This window comes from Phyllostomus discolor, chromosome 9 (genome assembly GCF_004126475.2).
Source record: "Phyllostomus discolor isolate MPI-MPIP mPhyDis1 chromosome 9, mPhyDis1.pri.v3, whole genome shotgun sequence".
NCBI lineage: Eukaryota > Metazoa > Chordata > Mammalia > Chiroptera > Phyllostomidae > Phyllostomus > Phyllostomus discolor.
In genome coordinates this window covers 29,918,164-29,935,056 of record NC_040911.2, presented here as the reverse complement: position 1 = coordinate 29,935,056, position 16,893 = coordinate 29,918,164, and the positions used below count along the sequence as shown (strand labels likewise).

The following is a 16,893-nucleotide window of genomic DNA, read 5'->3' as shown; positions in this document are numbered from 1 at the left end:
AGCATTTAGCTAGAGCAGAGTGAGGCGAGTCAGAGAGTGATGTGGGCAGGGAAGCGAATGGATTATGAGGTATGGGGGGCCAGAGCAGGGCGTGTGGATTCTGAACATGGTGGTAAGTCACTGGATGATGTTAAGTTTTAATTTAATTATGACATACATATATTAAAGTGTATCCATCATAGGTATACAATTCCATGAATTATTCACAAACTGAACACATCCACCAGATAAGGAAAGAAAACATTATCAGCATTTCCTAAACCATCTTTATGTCCTCTTCTAGCCACTACTTCCCACCAAGAATAACTGCCTGACTCTCTCTCTCTCTCTCTCTCCACACACACACACACACACACACACACACACAGCATATGTGCTCTCTTTCTTCTGCTCAAAAACTTGCTGTACAATTCATCCACATTTAAGCATCCTCCTAAAGAGAGAATGTGGATAAAAAAAGTGAATGGCTCCTACCACTAAACACTGGGCAGAGTGCCTCAACATCTGGGATTTGAGCCGGGTAAGAGTTGTTGCAGGGAATAGAGAGTGTCCAGTGAGGTGGGAGAAAAAAAATAGAGACCATGGTGCTACTGCCAAGGCCAATGGTGCTTCAAGAGAGAGAATGGTTAATGGTGATCAAATATTGATTAGCTATTGAGCAATATGAGGGCAGATATACACTATTGGATTTGATATCATGGAAGTCATTGACGGGTGGTACTTCAAAGGAGAAGAAAATGAGACATGATGAGGTAGAGAGTGCAAATATAGATAGAGAACTCATGCCAAAACTTTTAACAAAACATAAAGGACTCTAGGGAATGTGCAATTAAAAGACAGGTTTTGAGGTGTTAAATATTACAGCATGTAATCCCTTCATTTCATGTATAATGAAGGGAATAATCTAGTGGAGAGGAGAAATCAGGATATAGAAAAACAGGGAAACTGTATGAAACAGGGCTGTAAAAGGTGAAAGGGAATGGAGTGCAGAGAGCAGGTGAAGGGGGCTATGTCTGGAGCTGAAGGGCTTCAGTTTTAACAGGAAGAAGGACAGCAACTCTGGCGAGGATGTCAATAGGTTGGTGAATTTCATTGTGGACAGTGAGAGCACTAATCTTTTATGAATACCTCTTTTCCCACACACTCCCCTATCATCACTGTGTATAATCAAACCTGTTGATCTCTGTAAAACATAGTGGGCTCTAGCCCAATATTACTGGTGCTTTTATGAGAAGTGGAAATGTGGACCAGATGCATAAAGAGAGAAGATAATGTAAAGACACAGAGAGAAAATGATCATCTACAAGCCAAGGAGAGAGGCCTGGAGCACATTCTTCCTTCACGGTCTTCACCAGCCCTGTCAAGCACCTTGATCTTGGCTTCTAGCCTTCAGGACTATGAGATAATACATTTCTGTTGTTTAGGTCACCCAATCTGCAGTGCCTTGTTACAGTAGCCCTGAGTTTCCTGAGGAAAGTCTTCGTTGTTTAATAGAGTTTTGTAAATTAAATAATAAAATAGAATAATAAGATAATGTTCTCTGTAACTGACTATGATATACTAAGTTAAATGTTCAATGTTTTACATATGTGGTAAATGCATAGCATGGTGACTGCTACAAAAGAGGTGTATAATAGAACTATTTTATTTTCTCTTCATTTACTATAATGAAGAGATGCTGAAGTAAAGAAAGAAAGAAATAAAACAAAGAAAGAAAAGGAAGGAAAGAAAAAGAAAAGAGAGAGAAGGAAGGAAGAGAGAAAAGAGTTAATTCATAAAAGAGAGAAGAAACTAACATTGTATAGGGAAGAAAGGAACCATATCAAACAAAGGCTTCCAAAAGCAGAGAGTAACAGACTTGAAGTAGTAAGGTGCTGATTGGAGGAGGGTAGTTGGTAGGTTTACTTGGCCAGAACTGTCAGTGTATCTAGGCTGTTGTTTTCATGTGATCTTATAGTTTGCAGTGTCTTTGCTATAATTGCTTTAATGTTATTAATAGTAAGAATGGAGAAAGGTTGTCATGAAGTCATATATGGTATTGTGTTGACTGTTTTTTATTTCCTTTTTAGCTTTTTGAGTTACTGACACATTATTGCAGCAAAACATATGTAGGGTCAATTCATGCTGAATAGTTATTAGAAACCATGATAACAAAAGTCATTACACTGCAGTTCAGTTTTGACAGTAAAATTTCTGCAACATTATCACAAATCCTCATGCATTAGTGCAATGATCCTTACTATAGTTTCATATTAGAATCAAAAGATTGCTGTAGCATGCTTCATACAAAAAGTCAAGCAAGCCAAATTCTTTTCTGCTTTTACAGATAACATTTTTGCTCTTTTTCTATGTATATCATGTAGATAGCAGCTTTCTTTTATATAGTTTTTTCAATAACCTATGAGTATATTGAATATATCGTTCTTTATAATGAGAATTTTTCCTTGAAAGAACACACAACTCTGATTACCAGCACCAAAGGAAATAATTTGAAAGTGATTTTATATCTGACAGAAATTCACAAAAATTCTAAAACTATATTATGCATTGCTTTATTATCTTTCTTTTTTTCTCAGATGATGTGTTGGCTGTGTCTTTTCTGTTGGTCAGTGATTCACTACAATGGAATAGTAAAAGATTTTAAAAAGGACATTTGTAATAGGGTTACTTTCATAGAAAAGCTTTGAGAGTTACCCTTCAGCTGACAAAAGGAAACATTTTTAATGCCTATCTGTCCACAATGTTTTTTCATAGTCACTTTTCAAAAAATACTGAAAGGGTCAGATGGTGCTAGTAAAATGTTCACTTGTGTGTGTGTGTGTGTGTGTGTTAATGTTAATTTATTCAGGTCTATTTCAAGAAAAAAGAAAAAATATTACTTGTAGATTAGTGGCTAAAGAATTAGTTAACCTCAAAAAACTGGGTAACTCCTTCCACAGTAGGAAAATCAGGTTTATACAGGTATACTCAGAATATGGGCAAGTAGAGCACATTTGGCTTTATACAAAACATGTTCTCTGGAAATAGGGATATTAAAAAATCCTGTTTAGTTGTATCATAACTGGACTGATTGTGGATTCTTTGAAATTGCTTTAAAATTGAAGATGCCAGATTTCGCCAAATGAAAACATTGTGTATTGTTATATCATGTGTTGTCTTTATTGTCATCTTCTCCAACTTTCTCAAAATTCTACAGATTTGTAATGAATCTAATAAAATTTCATGTTATGGTTATTTCTAGGAAATGTTTATTGTTATAGCTATTGTGAATGGGATGTTTTTTATAAACACTATGTGCTAACTGGTATTTCTTAGTATGAGGTCTGGATATAACTCCAACTAACCTGTGTGTCCTTGTTAAGTCTACCCCTCGTGTCTTCGCACAGACGTGAGTACATGTGGCTTTCCAGTCTGTAACCTTCTGTCAGCTCTACCTGATCAATGAAGGGTTAGCCCATTGCTCTCCTCCCTAGAGCACCTACGTGCCTTCCTAACGGATTGTCATAATGTCACTGTTACCCTACACTTCTGTCCTCTCCCCCCACAAGTCACCCCATTTTGTAGCTGTTATAGACTAAAAGGTCTTTTATATTAGGTTAGCCATACCAAGATTTGTTACAAGAAGTAAAGGACACATATTAGTATAAAGAATGATAACAATATTGACAGTCATTTCTTGTAGGTGTACAATATACAGTTTGTAGCAAACTATTTCAGGTGCTTTATATTTAAAAATATGTTTATGTTCCACAGGGTTGTTGAGGAAATTAAATAACATTATGAATAAAAGCTTGTGAAGAGCCCTGCACACAGTAAGTGCTTCCTGCGTGTTAACCATCACTATGTATATTTACAGCAGGTGGTAGGGAGACTTGAGTATTCCCATTTTTTTCAGAAGCCCAGGGGCAATAAATAAGTTGTCCATAGATACCCCTCTCACTTTCAATAAGAGTACCACTCTGAAGAAAGAACAAACGACCTAAAGAAAACATTTAGCACATTAGTATGCATTTTCCATATTAATATTTACCTTAGTAAATGATTATAAGACACAGCTCTGTAAATTAAGGGAAAGGTGATTACAAGAGCAGCTTTCTCAAATGTTTATGTCACTGTGATGCATATGTGTAGTTCCAAACTAAAAAAAGAAATCATTATGCGGATGTTTCCACAGAATTGCAAATCAATTGCAGCTGTAAGTCATGCATTAGACAAGCCTAAGTAGAAAATACACCTATTATACAAGGTGTATACGATGAACATTTTACTTGTTTTATTGTAATTTTTAAATGGCTTTTGAGTGATAAAAACTATTATTTCATTTTATGGCTGCAGTATGGCATTAAGTAAAGTCAGGATTTGAATCTGAATGGATTCCAAGGAAAGTAATATATTTACTTGAAAATACTCCAAGTTTTTTCTAGAACTTTACAGGAAATATAATGAACACTTTTACTTTATCAAAGTTATATGTAAGCAAAACTTCTCAAATGTATGATTGTTGATATGAGATTTTCTCCTATTCTATATAGAATAACATTTTTCAAGGTGTAATCCACTGGATACTTGGTTATAAACAGGTTTTCTAATAGGAAATTTAGGGTTAACAAAACTAACAGGTTTCTTAAAATGGATTTCTCAGAATCTTTAACATACAAATGGAGTTTAAGTCTTAAAAAGGAGATGCATTGTGCTTATGTATATATACACATATCATGTATTTATATAATATATGTATCTATATGCCTAGCTCTCTTTTTCTTTACATATTGGGATGTACTGACATTTGAGGGCTAGAAAATGTGTGTGTGTGTGGGGGGGGTCTGTCCCTGGTCTCCACCCATTAGACATCAGGAGCACAGCACCCAGCCCCAACCCCACCCAGGTGTGATGAGCAAAAATGTCTGCAGGCACTGCCAGACATCCACAGGGTCCCTGGGGAACAAAATCGCCCTTGGTGGGGAGTCACAGACTATGTATATATACACACACACACACACACACACACATGTATACTATATATACATGTATGAACATTTATATATGTGTAGTTATAAATATTAAAGATTTATTTACATCTATAATTTAAATATATGAAAATTTTAACATGAATGTCTTTATATATCAGGGATCTAATCACACTCTATACATCACTTTTAATGTGTTGCTGTATGGTTAACATGAAAAAGCTGCTTATTGCTAAACATCTCTAACATATCATCTCAAAATTACATAAGAATACATAAGTCTACAATTCACTCACAACTGGTACTGACATTTTTCAAGTGTAAGATAGAAATAAACATTTGGAGTTTTGACAACAGAAGGGAGATTCATTGAGGTAAGATAATAGATGACCAACTCTCTGCTCCTGTCTCAGGGATTACAAAAGCTCTTCAGAGATTTCTTGAGAGTTCTTCAGAGGGTGGGAACAGTCAGAATTTAATGCAAGCTTATCAGTCTATGAAGTGTGGCAACTCCTTTAGGACAATTGTGTGTATGTGTGTGTGCGCGCACATACCTATGTTCTAAGAAAGGGAGGCAGAGATATTGACGGGGTCTTTAAGTAGCTGCTGTAGGCAGAAATTATTTTTAAAATTATGGTTTTCCTAGCAAAAATAAATTTTCTATTCCTATTTCTTGTACTGAAACAAGCACACAAACTCACCACTCAGAGCCTAATTTTAATATATGCAAGTAAACGAGCAATACAATGAGATACCTCCCACCACAGTCAGTCTCCCTCCACTTGGGTGACCTACACACTTGGTCTCAGCTGCGTGTTTTACAGTGGGGATGATAATAATAACAATAATAGCAATAGAAAATTTTCCAGGATTACAGAAGGATATTAAAAAGATAATATTTCCAAATTGCATGACACAGGTACCCATCCACATAAGTGCTTGTTAAGCACTGACTGATTTTGTAATAATTTGTATTCTCTCAGTTTAAAAGCACTGAGAATTGGAGTAGGCAAACTGAAGTTTTACAAGTGGTTTACAAAAACATGAAAATGTATTTTAACCAGTTTTGGAAGACATCTTGTTTTCAGGCAACAGAAGAGATCAACTTGCTTAGCTTACCTTCCTTTGCAGAACTGAAACAGCAATTATATCACATACATGATTTTATCAATGTATTCATGGGTTTTTAAAAAAAAGATACCTATTTGAAAATTTTGATGAAAAAGTCCATTTTCACATAGAAGTACAACCTGTTTTTCAGATATTTTTCTTCATTGCCCATGAACATGGAAAGAATTTTGAATAATCATTTTTGTTTACTACTGATTTTTAAAGGGGGAGACACCCATCACAGCAAATTTTAAAAGTACAGGCAACTATCGAGAAGCACATGCAAAAGGAGCAGACGTAATTTTATCACCAAGAATATTACTATAACAGTATAACATTTGAGTCATCTGCATATAAAATTGTGTTAAGGAAGGGAACATTCTTATTTGTTATATTTAATTTGCTTTACTACTCTATTACATTTTCTTTGCTGCTGTTGGCATCAAAACACATAGAAATATGAAAAAATGTATAATTTGTGTAGAAAGAATACTCCCTAAGAAACACAGTGCTTAAAATATAATTATTTACTATGCCAAAAGGAATGCATATCCAGAGCATTGAAATTATTCTAAAACAGGAAAAAGATACACAAAAATTCCTAAAAGTGAGATCCATTTTATCTGGTAAGGGAATCAGGGTTGAACAGTGTCTTTGTGCATCTAAAACTAAGTCAGTCAAAAGATTAAAACCTACGTATTTGGGAAATGCACCAGTATCCAGGGAATGCATGAAAATACTGAAGGGTTTTTGCAGTTTTGATGGCCAAATTCCATCCTGTAAGCAGTGCATTAGACGCTAATGACATACGATTTCTCACTGACAGATTTAACAGCATCAATAAGGCCTTTCTGTCCATTGCAGCAAATTGATCCTACATGACACTGACAAGGGCAGCCTGCACTTAATGACCTCCATTGCCGAAGGATGGAAATGAAAAATGATTGGAAGTACAAATAAATCTTTGAAAGTTTCCCTGAAACAGGTGTGCTAAAAGTGCTTCGTTTAAGGGGCCATCACAAACATAAACCCAGTCTCCTAGCATGCCCCAGTCTCTGTTCAAACTAAGGTTCACTTCTTGGATCTTGAATCAAGATTTGCTTTAAATCCAAAAATGACATCAAGACAACTTTGTTCTTACTATGCAAATACTATGTTAGAAATTTCTCTTTCCTTTTTATTGTGGTATATTGTATGTTTTACTTTTCCACTTTTGTTATTGTAGATTTTACAAAATTGAATTCCCAGTGACTTCTAGCAACCAGAGAGGGCCCACTATTTCTCTGAGTTTCTAATTAGGTCCCATATTTAAAAGAAAATAGAAACCAAAATTGAAGCCCATACATCATGAGGAAGATTTAGAGATATCTCATGGGAAGTTACTTACAGATAAAACTGAAATTTAAAGTCTATAACATATGAAAATCTATGAACTAGGAAAACTTGGTACTCTAGGACATAATAATTAACAGCAAATTAGTATAAAATGGTAGATTAGAAAATAAAGATTTATTTTCTGAGTATCCTTTCAAAATTAAATTTCAAAAGGTTGATAAAATATACAGTAAAACTCTACCAAAACACTCTACCCTTTGGTGACATATAAAGGGCCATCTTCAGATCAAAAATCCCATGACTTACCACTTGCTATTTTTTATATTAGGTAGGCCAAGTAAGTAGTTATTTTAAAAAAATAAAAACCTACCTCTTTCTTATCTCTAATTGAAGAATCAAGGGATAACTGTCTATCATATAGATTGAAATAATGGTTCTTTTCTGATAAGAATGTCTCCTGTAATTTCTGATACTCTTGAGCTAAACGTAGATTTTCTTCTAGTGAATCATCTTGTAGTTTCTAGAAAATAAATATATAGGTATATTTAATTAAAATCATTTACATTTATTTTGGAGTTTTTATTTCATTTGAATTATCTAAAAGTATTATATTACATATTGCAGAAAAATAATAAAACTAAAAGGATAATTCCCTGACAATAATATGCTCCTTGGATTTCATAATTTTCTTTCTTGATGTAAGTTTTTTTTTTCATTGATTTATCAGAGTCTGTCTGACTCCTGTTCCCCTCTTTTCAGGACTTCCCTCCATATGCTGTAGGAAGTACTCAGTCCTGGAAGGCTCCGCTCTGCATCCCAGGAGCGTTTTTCCAGTTTCCCATCGTTTTTTTACTTCCTTCAAGCCCCACTGCTCAAATAGGTCAAAGACATGTGGGTGCTTAGAATCCTATTTCCAAAAGTTTCAGAGTGGTGGCAGTCACAGAAAACACTCAAAACAGACAGAAAGGAAGAGTAAAAGACAGGTGTAAGGAAGTCAACATTCAGAAACATCCAGAGAAAGCCATCATTTGTTACTAGTATTCTTTAGCTATATTAAAGCTTAACTCTCATTCTGTGTACAGTTGAGAACTTTGTTAACACCTTCATGTCAAATCTAATACAAACCACTTAGAATATAACTTTTACAACATTACCCACTGGCAAATTGAGGGCTATCTACCATTTTAAGTCGGACGTATGAATTCAGTTTAGTTGCTGTTTTTTCTACATTCCTAGCACAGAAATTTTTCTCTGGCTCCTTCAAAAAATATGGAATTTATCAACAGCCTTAAATATTTTCAAAATGTTACTCCAGTAATTCCTCTGATGGGAATTTAATCTAAGCAAAAAGCTTTATTCATTACAACATTATTTATAGTAAAGTTTTCAAAACACTTAAAAGCAGATTAATCATGATAATGATAATGATGATTAAATAACTAGGCACAAAAATAACAATTGTGAAGCAATTTAAAATATGTGATTGCCATTCCATCAAACCTTTAGTGTAAGTTGTTAAAAACATATACTGTGGTATTAGAATGTGCATAGATAAAATGTAATTCAGCAGAAAATTGCCTATACAAATATTTCTGTATTTATATACTTGAAGATTTATTAAGGTCAACAAACAAATTTCTCATGAAAGCCTGGTATCCATATCAATCCCTAATGATTTATACTGTGTCATACTCTTCTTCAAAAAACCAAATGATGGACTGAGAAGCATTTTAAATGTCCTTGTCCTAATTCTGGCACAATAATTTAAAACTTCAGAAACTTCTATCTAGTAAACTTGCCTAAAACCCATAGAATTATCTTTTAGTAGGAAGACAAAGTATCTATGAATATTTTTAGTTGGTGGAAATACTTTTAAAAAGATGGTTACAGATCTTTTTGATATTTTAGCACTAATATTAAAATATAATCCTCAAGTGATTAACTTAAAACTTTAATAAATGTTCTGGAGGATGGAGGAGAAATAATTTTGAGATTTTGGTTTGTTTGATTTAACATGAGCATAACTCTGATACCCGTGGTGTTCCATTTCTCAATTACATTTCTTTCAAGCCTTATCTTACAGTATAAACATTGAATTTGAGAGGAATGCCATGTGGGATTTTCATTAACCCATTTAACGAATTTTAACTGGGGATATCCTTGGTATTTTATCCTTTGCTCAATGTGTAATATGCAGTTTTACTTTCAAATAAATATACTGTCTTTTTCTGTATCACATCGATTCTTGTTGTTTTATACGCCGTAATTAAATATCAAGAAACTGAATTGTGTAGTTATGCCAACGAATCTTCAAAACATTTTTATATCAATCATGATATTATACATTATCATTTACCAGTAATATATAGAAGGACTTGCCTATTCCTGACAGTCGGTGACCTTCAGATGTGCAATATGGCTTAAGTTTTTTAAAAAATTTTAAATACATGTATTCTGTTGACACTGAAAGTTATGTTTAACTGTGGTTCCACCTCACAACTCTATTTTAATTTAACCCATAGAATTATAACATGCACGTAAAACAATGAGGGAATGATTGTTATTGGTGGAAATATGTCCATGAGAAATAATGCCACCACTACTAGAGTTGAACATCTTATAAAATAATAGCAGTAGAAGATATTTAATGGGTGCACTGAAGTCAGGGTTGGTGATATAATGAAAGGGTGAGAATAAAGAAGAAACTAGTAAAAGAAGAAAGGTGATGACTTTCATGTACTTTTAAATTCAAACCCAGCTGAATCCCATCTGTAGAATCTTTCTACTTAAGGTCTGGGCTAAATATCAACTTGAAAAAAAGTTTGTTTCTAAAGCCATTAAGAAAACCTTTATTTGCACTCTATAGGTTAAAATAAGTGCCCTCTGAGCTGATTTAGAATATTATTTCATTCAGTCATTCATTTATTCATTTTCATTCAATTACTTATTTATGGCTTTATTTAATAATTACTATGTCTCTGGCTGGCATAGCTCAGTGGATTGAGCATGAGCTGTGAACCAAAGTGTCACAGGTTCGATTCCCAGTCAGGGTACATAACTGGGTTGCAAGCCATGACCTCCAGCAACTGCACATTGATGTTTCTCTCTCTCTCTATCTCCCTCTCTTCCCTCTCTAAAAATAAAAAAATATATTCTTTAAAATTTTTAAAAAAATTACTATGTGATAAACTCTGAGATATCATTGTGAACCTCAAAAATTTGTGGTCTTGTAGCAAAGATTTATATTAAAATCACACAAATATATAATAAGAAAGTAGAATTCTAAATATTTTGCATTTATTTGTTCTTAATATGTATGAAATTCACACAAAAGTTCTAAATACAACACTTTCTCAAAGCCAGATGTATTGGTAGTTATTCAATTCCCATTATAAGTGATTATAAAGATGATGAAACACTAGAAATATGGCTTGATAAAGAGAAGAAACATGGTGAGTATCCCAATATTTCATTAGGAAATAAAAGTTATGTCTACAAAGAACTAAACAAAATTTATATTATATGCTCCATTATATGCTCATTATATGAGACCATCATTTGTTTCATCTCTAAGACACGTTGCACAAAGCAGAGCTGACATGGGTGTGCAGGTTTCCATTACATAAGTGAACGAAAATAGAATAGTAGTTAGGAAGTGCATATATTAAACACTTTAGAACTACACAGTTTATGTGCCCACTTTTATGAAATAACCTATTGGCAATACAATCGCCTATTTAAATGAAGCACATTTACATTATCTGATACTATACTACTTGAGAGATGAAGATCTTAATTATATAAAGAGAATTCTCATAATATATTTTCACACTGAACATTAGTCCAAGGATACACTACCTTATCTATACAGCAAGATTTCTTTCCCCAGGTGCATCGTTGATGTTTACAAGTTATATGAACCCCTTGAAACTACTCAGCATTTTTCTTGGGTCAGCTAATTAGCTAGCCTATGATCCTAAAAGTATTGAGAAACCTTTGCTAAAGAAAGACCTGGCTACCTCCTCTGTCAGCAAGAGTGCTGAAAAATGAAGGCAGATGGAGAACCCCTTAAGTTGTCCAAATAGCAGGTCTCCATTTTTTTTTTGGTTGGCCTTCCTTAATCTTTATGCCATGAATTTTATCTTGGACTTTTCCTCCATTTTCTCAATTTTCAGTTTATTTTTCTCACTCTTCCCTTTCTCTTTTCCCTCTCTGGTTGGGTAAGTGGGGAATAGGGAATGACAATCAGAGATTCTTTTGAATTCTTTTGGGCAAAAATATGAAGTACACATCATCTATTTTTGTGTCACCTTGTGATATATATACAAGAATTTAGAAATAGGGCTGAACTTGAATGTTAATGTACAAATTCCACACAAAGTAAAGAACTAGGACAATAGCATTGTCTCAGTTGTTATATTATCCTCATTTTACACGAAAGGAAAGATAAGACAAAGAGAGGTCAGGTGAGGCAAATTATATTTTTCAAAAATGGCCACAGAAATATTTTCATTCCTACATGTTCTTCTGGAGCCTTGTCACTCCATACCAAGAAACATAGTCTATTTCTCCTTTCCTTGAACTTGAATAGACTTGTGGCTTCTCCAGCAAATAGGATATGGTGGAAATGACTAATGAAGTGACTTCCCAGGCTATTTTATTTTAAAAGGCAGTTTAAAAATAAAACTAGTTTATTATAAATAAAGCTGGTTTATGAAAAAAGCATATAGCTTCTGCTTGGTCCTCTTCTTTGGGGTTATTCACCCTCAGAGCCAGCTACCATGATGTAAGGAACCCAGGCCACACAGGTGGCTGTTCCAGCAAACAGCCGCAGCTCAGGTCTCTGAGCAGTCAACACCCACTGTGAGGGAGTGAGCTGTCTGAAGATGACCTCGACCCCTAGTCTCTGAGTTGTCCGCAGGCTGGTTCCGAATGTGTGAGACATGAGACAAACTGGCCTTTCAGTGTCCCGTCCAAGTTGCTGGTGCATAGAATCACGAGCCATGAAGTTTTGGGGTGTTATGTGACCATAGCAACAGAAACAACAGGTGTACTGTGTGAGATGAAGCACATATTGAGTGGAGCACCTGGGCTTTGCGTCTCAGCAGAGCGATTCCAGATCCCGCTCTCTTTGCCACCTAATCCACTTCCTTCATAAACAGGAGCTGCACTCCTCAACACTACACGATGCTGTCTTTACAAAGCTTAATGACATTAAAAAAGCTAATCAAATAACATAATTACTTTTCTCTAAGCCTTTTTCCACTGAGCAACTGTGTTTTTTTATAATCTGGCTGACAGATAGCTTGTTGCCATCAATAAAATGGGCTGCTGAAGGAAATTAGAACTTGGTCTCCTCGGAACCTACTTTTCATTGTAGTCAAAATGGGCATGTTGGCAGCATATAACCAGTCTCTTGTATTTTTTTGTGCTACATGGTTTTGTATTTCAAGATTTGATTAGGCCTGATGCATTCACTGGTAACACCAAGTACCCAAGTACGCTGAACTTCATAGCTGAAGCCTGCACGATTCTGGAGTATGGGTGAATGCAGCAGAATAATGCCACTCATCAAGACCTGTGGAGGTCCAGCCAGATACACCCACTCTGGAGGAAGTCTAAATCCATTTGAACTTAAAAAAAATTAAGATGGACTAATGGCAAAGATTACAAGAAATAAACTTGATCGAAACATTCTAGATGGGTGATTATAATTAAAATATTAGCACTGTACATGCATATGTAGAAAACCACAGCTATTTACCAACACTTTTTTACAAATAGTCCTAGTGTCTATGGCTAAATTTATACTAATATATCCTTTATGCCCTCAGTTACTCTTAATACAGGTGATTGAATCCAGTTCACCAGGCAGAGGGGTTAGCTAGGTCCTTCTTTCGATTACATATTGTAAGAGAGCTTTTTTGGACACAGGTTTAATTCTGGCTGCCCTATCCTGATATGATTTTGCATGGTTGCCTCAGATGATCTTGTCTGAAGATCTGTCTGTTATATCCTGATTCTTGGTTATTCACAGGTTACGACAGACAACTCCTTGCTTTCTTGCATCTGGCGAGATCTCTGCTGCCATGGGCAGCACCACACTCATCTTAGTCCCCTCACTGGGAAGAAGCGACTTCCTACCACAACCACCAGAAAACAAAAGCTGTATTACCGGTACCTATTGAATCTTACTCCAGAGCATTCTCACATCTAGCACTGCATTTATTTATTTATTTGTTCATTGAAGCATTTGTTTAGCAGACAGTTAGTTTACTCTGTGGGTCCAGGTCCATGGCTATCCCAGGGATTAAAAAGATAACCTGACACCAGAGATTACAGGCTAGAGTAGGGGGAGGCAGAAGTATAAACAAGTCTATTGATGGTATTTTTTGAGGTATCTCGACTTGATTCTACCAGGTGGAACCGATTCTATCAGGTGGGGAGCAAGGTCAGAAAAAACTTCATGTAAGAAAAAAGTTAGTGACCCGAATCTTAGAAGAGCCATATTATTTGGCCAGAATAAAAGCTGTCTGGCCACACAGGTCAGTATACATCTCAGTACGGGTGGGTGAGTCCATCAAGAACAATGTTTTCTCAGCTCCTTATAGGACTATTGACTCATGTATTAGATTTTCATAGACCATGTTTCATGTTCTGCTATCTCTTGACTTAATAATGTTACTAATAGTGTCAACAATAAAATGCACCCACATACTTAGTATCCCATTGATACCTATCACCATAATGCTTCATTCCAAGCAATGTTTAAGTAGCATGTGATCCTGTATGCATGCTTACCCACTGCACTTCTGACATCAGACTGTCAAGTCCCCACAGTCTCCACATGTGCCTTTGACATCTTTCTGCCAGTTTAGGGCACTGTATTGATAGTTTTGCACTCAATAATGCTTCAATGTTATTAAAGCAGGCATCAATACTATGGCTAATTTATAAAATGTACAGGGGATAGATTTTAGAGTAAATGGGTCCTGGAGGCTCCAAGTCTCTGTGCATACTGTCACTTTAAAAACGTTCCTTTTGATTGATGGGAACTAGTGTGGTGAACACAAATGCTGAAAATACATGCCAATTCTCTAACGATATAACAGGGAGAAAACATACAGTTTATTAAGTATATCACCTACTGTGTGCAAAGAGGTGTTATTGTACTGCTGCTCTTTTAAAATCTATACACCAATTACTATAGAAAATGAAGGTTCTCCCCAGTGTTTCCAAGGAGCAAGTCTGTAAGAGTGAGATGTGTCGATACCCTGAAGCCTCAAAGTAGCAAATAACTGTTTTAACTCTCCTAGGACCCACTTCTTTGTCTGTGCTGCCATGGAAACCAATCTCTTGTCCAACATGAGTTCTCTGGTAATTAGTCTTGAACATTCTTGATTTTTAAATGAACAAACCAGTCCTATTGTCATATGCCTCAAACTCTACATATTATTGTTTGACAAAATGCTCTCTATTCACTAATTCATTAAAAAATACTCTTTGAGCCCTGGCTGGTCTGGCTCAGTGGATTGAGTGTGGCTTGCAAACCAAGGGGTCACCGGTTCAATTCTCAGTCTAGGGCACACGCCTGGGTTATGGGCCAGGTCCCCAGTGGGGGTCGCATGAGAGGCAACCACACATTGATGTTTCTCTGCCTCTCTTTCTCTCTCCCTTCCCCTCTCTAAAAATAAATAAAAAATATGTTTTAAAATTAAAAAAATACTCATTGAGCAACTTGTATACACAAGCACTATGGAGATACTGTGAGAGGTGAAATAGCAACTTTATGACACTGTTTGATGACAGCCTGCTGCATATCATCTGACCAGTTAAACTGGTCCTTGCCAGAGTTCAGAGGGATACTTCCTTTAGCCACCTGTCTCTAGCACCCACATTGGTGACCACATACAGCATTCCTTATCTTAGATCCCTGACGTGTTTACAAATTTAGCTACTGTCGACTTACTAAAAATTTACTAATGGACACTACGGCATTGCCCCTTGGAGCTCAGAAAAAGGTTTATTGGGAACTTATGAATACTTTGTATTAACCCTGCTTGTCCCTTATTATTTTTTACTGTGTTCATTGTATATATTTGACTGGGAATTATTGATAACAGCATGAAAAAATACACAATTTCAGGGCCGAAGGAGCTTGCAATCAGGTAAGGGAATTGAGGCATTCACAAAGCTAACCTCATCAGAATACATTATACATGAAAAAAGGATAAAAGCATATCCAAATAATAATAGGAGTTCCATAAGAGATTAGTTCTAAGTTTCAAGGAAGAGTTCCTTTGTGAACAGATGCTGAAGATATTTCATATACAGTGCCCTGTATGTGTCCTTGGCAAGGAAAACCTGATCTGGGAACACAGAAGCTTGTTAAATGCTAAAAATCACCTGATTGGGGGGGGTGTGTTCATAAAAAAGGAACAATTACCTCCATGTTGACTGTAGTGTTTCTCCTTTAATGACTCAATGGCTTTAGGAAATGCCATACAAATGTAACCTATATTAGCTGTTACCTTTGCATTTAATCTGGTTTCCTTCTATATAGTTGTATGTCCCCTCAAAGTATTCAGTATAACTGATTAGAAAAACAAATTAGGTTATAAGAAAAAGAGAGTAAAAGCCAGTATCATGTAATTATCCCAATAAATTTCTCCAAGTTAAACTATATAATTTAAATAGTTAAATTATATGTACATTCTAAATGACAGTCACAGTAATAATTCCCTAAGTTTATTTATTAGTCATTAATAAACTTTAAATTTTAATCCTGAGTATGTATTTGAGTTTAATAATGTGTCCTCTAACACTGCTTGAGTTTGTAAATGGAAAAATATTTGCATATTATTTCCTTTTTAAACATTCCCATGCATTATTATAGTTTAATTATATTTCAATTTGTCAATATTTTAAAAATAGTTTTAAAGTCTGTTACTCTTTTCACCATTTCATGTGAAAAACTGAGCAATTTCCTCTTCATGTGCACCTCCTGATTTGAATAGTTTAAGATTTAGAAGGTTTCTTATTTACTCACATTTTAATGATATACATTTCTACTTCACTGGTGGAAAAGGCTGATCAGTCACAGAAAGGTCAGTTAACACTAAATAGACCCTTTCTTTATGTAATTACAAAGAATAATATCTTTGTGCTGATGGCACTGCACAGGGAGTGGGTGATGCAGAGAATTAATGCGCTGCCTCGTCGGCCCATGGGATAGAGATTCCAATACAATAACCACAATTTATTCTAATTATGCAGCTTTAAAAGGTCATCAGCAAAAAGAGTTAAGGAATTATCAACTAACTTTATCGTGAAGTAATAATGTACTACATAAATGCAGAGACTGTAAGAACAGGACCTAGAAACTTTATGACAAAGGAGAGACAGACTGACCTAAATGGTTCCAGATAATATATGATGGTATAAATTATGTCAACTCATTGAAAATTAAGATATGTGATGC

At 35.2% G+C, this 16,893-nt stretch overlaps 1 protein-coding gene across 1 annotated transcript in view; it reads right to left on the bottom strand.

Annotated features, from left to right (window-relative positions):
* The window catches only part of CCDC178 (coiled-coil domain containing 178), a 288,569-nt gene that overhangs the window by 84,017 nt on the left and 187,659 nt on the right, over positions 1-16,893 (bottom strand). Inside the window, exon 19 of the mRNA XM_036009438.1 lies at positions 7,783-7,932. Within this exon, the coding sequence (XP_035865331.1) occupies positions 7,783-7,932 (150 nt within the window). The remainder of the gene's footprint in view (positions 1-7,782; positions 7,933-16,893) is intronic.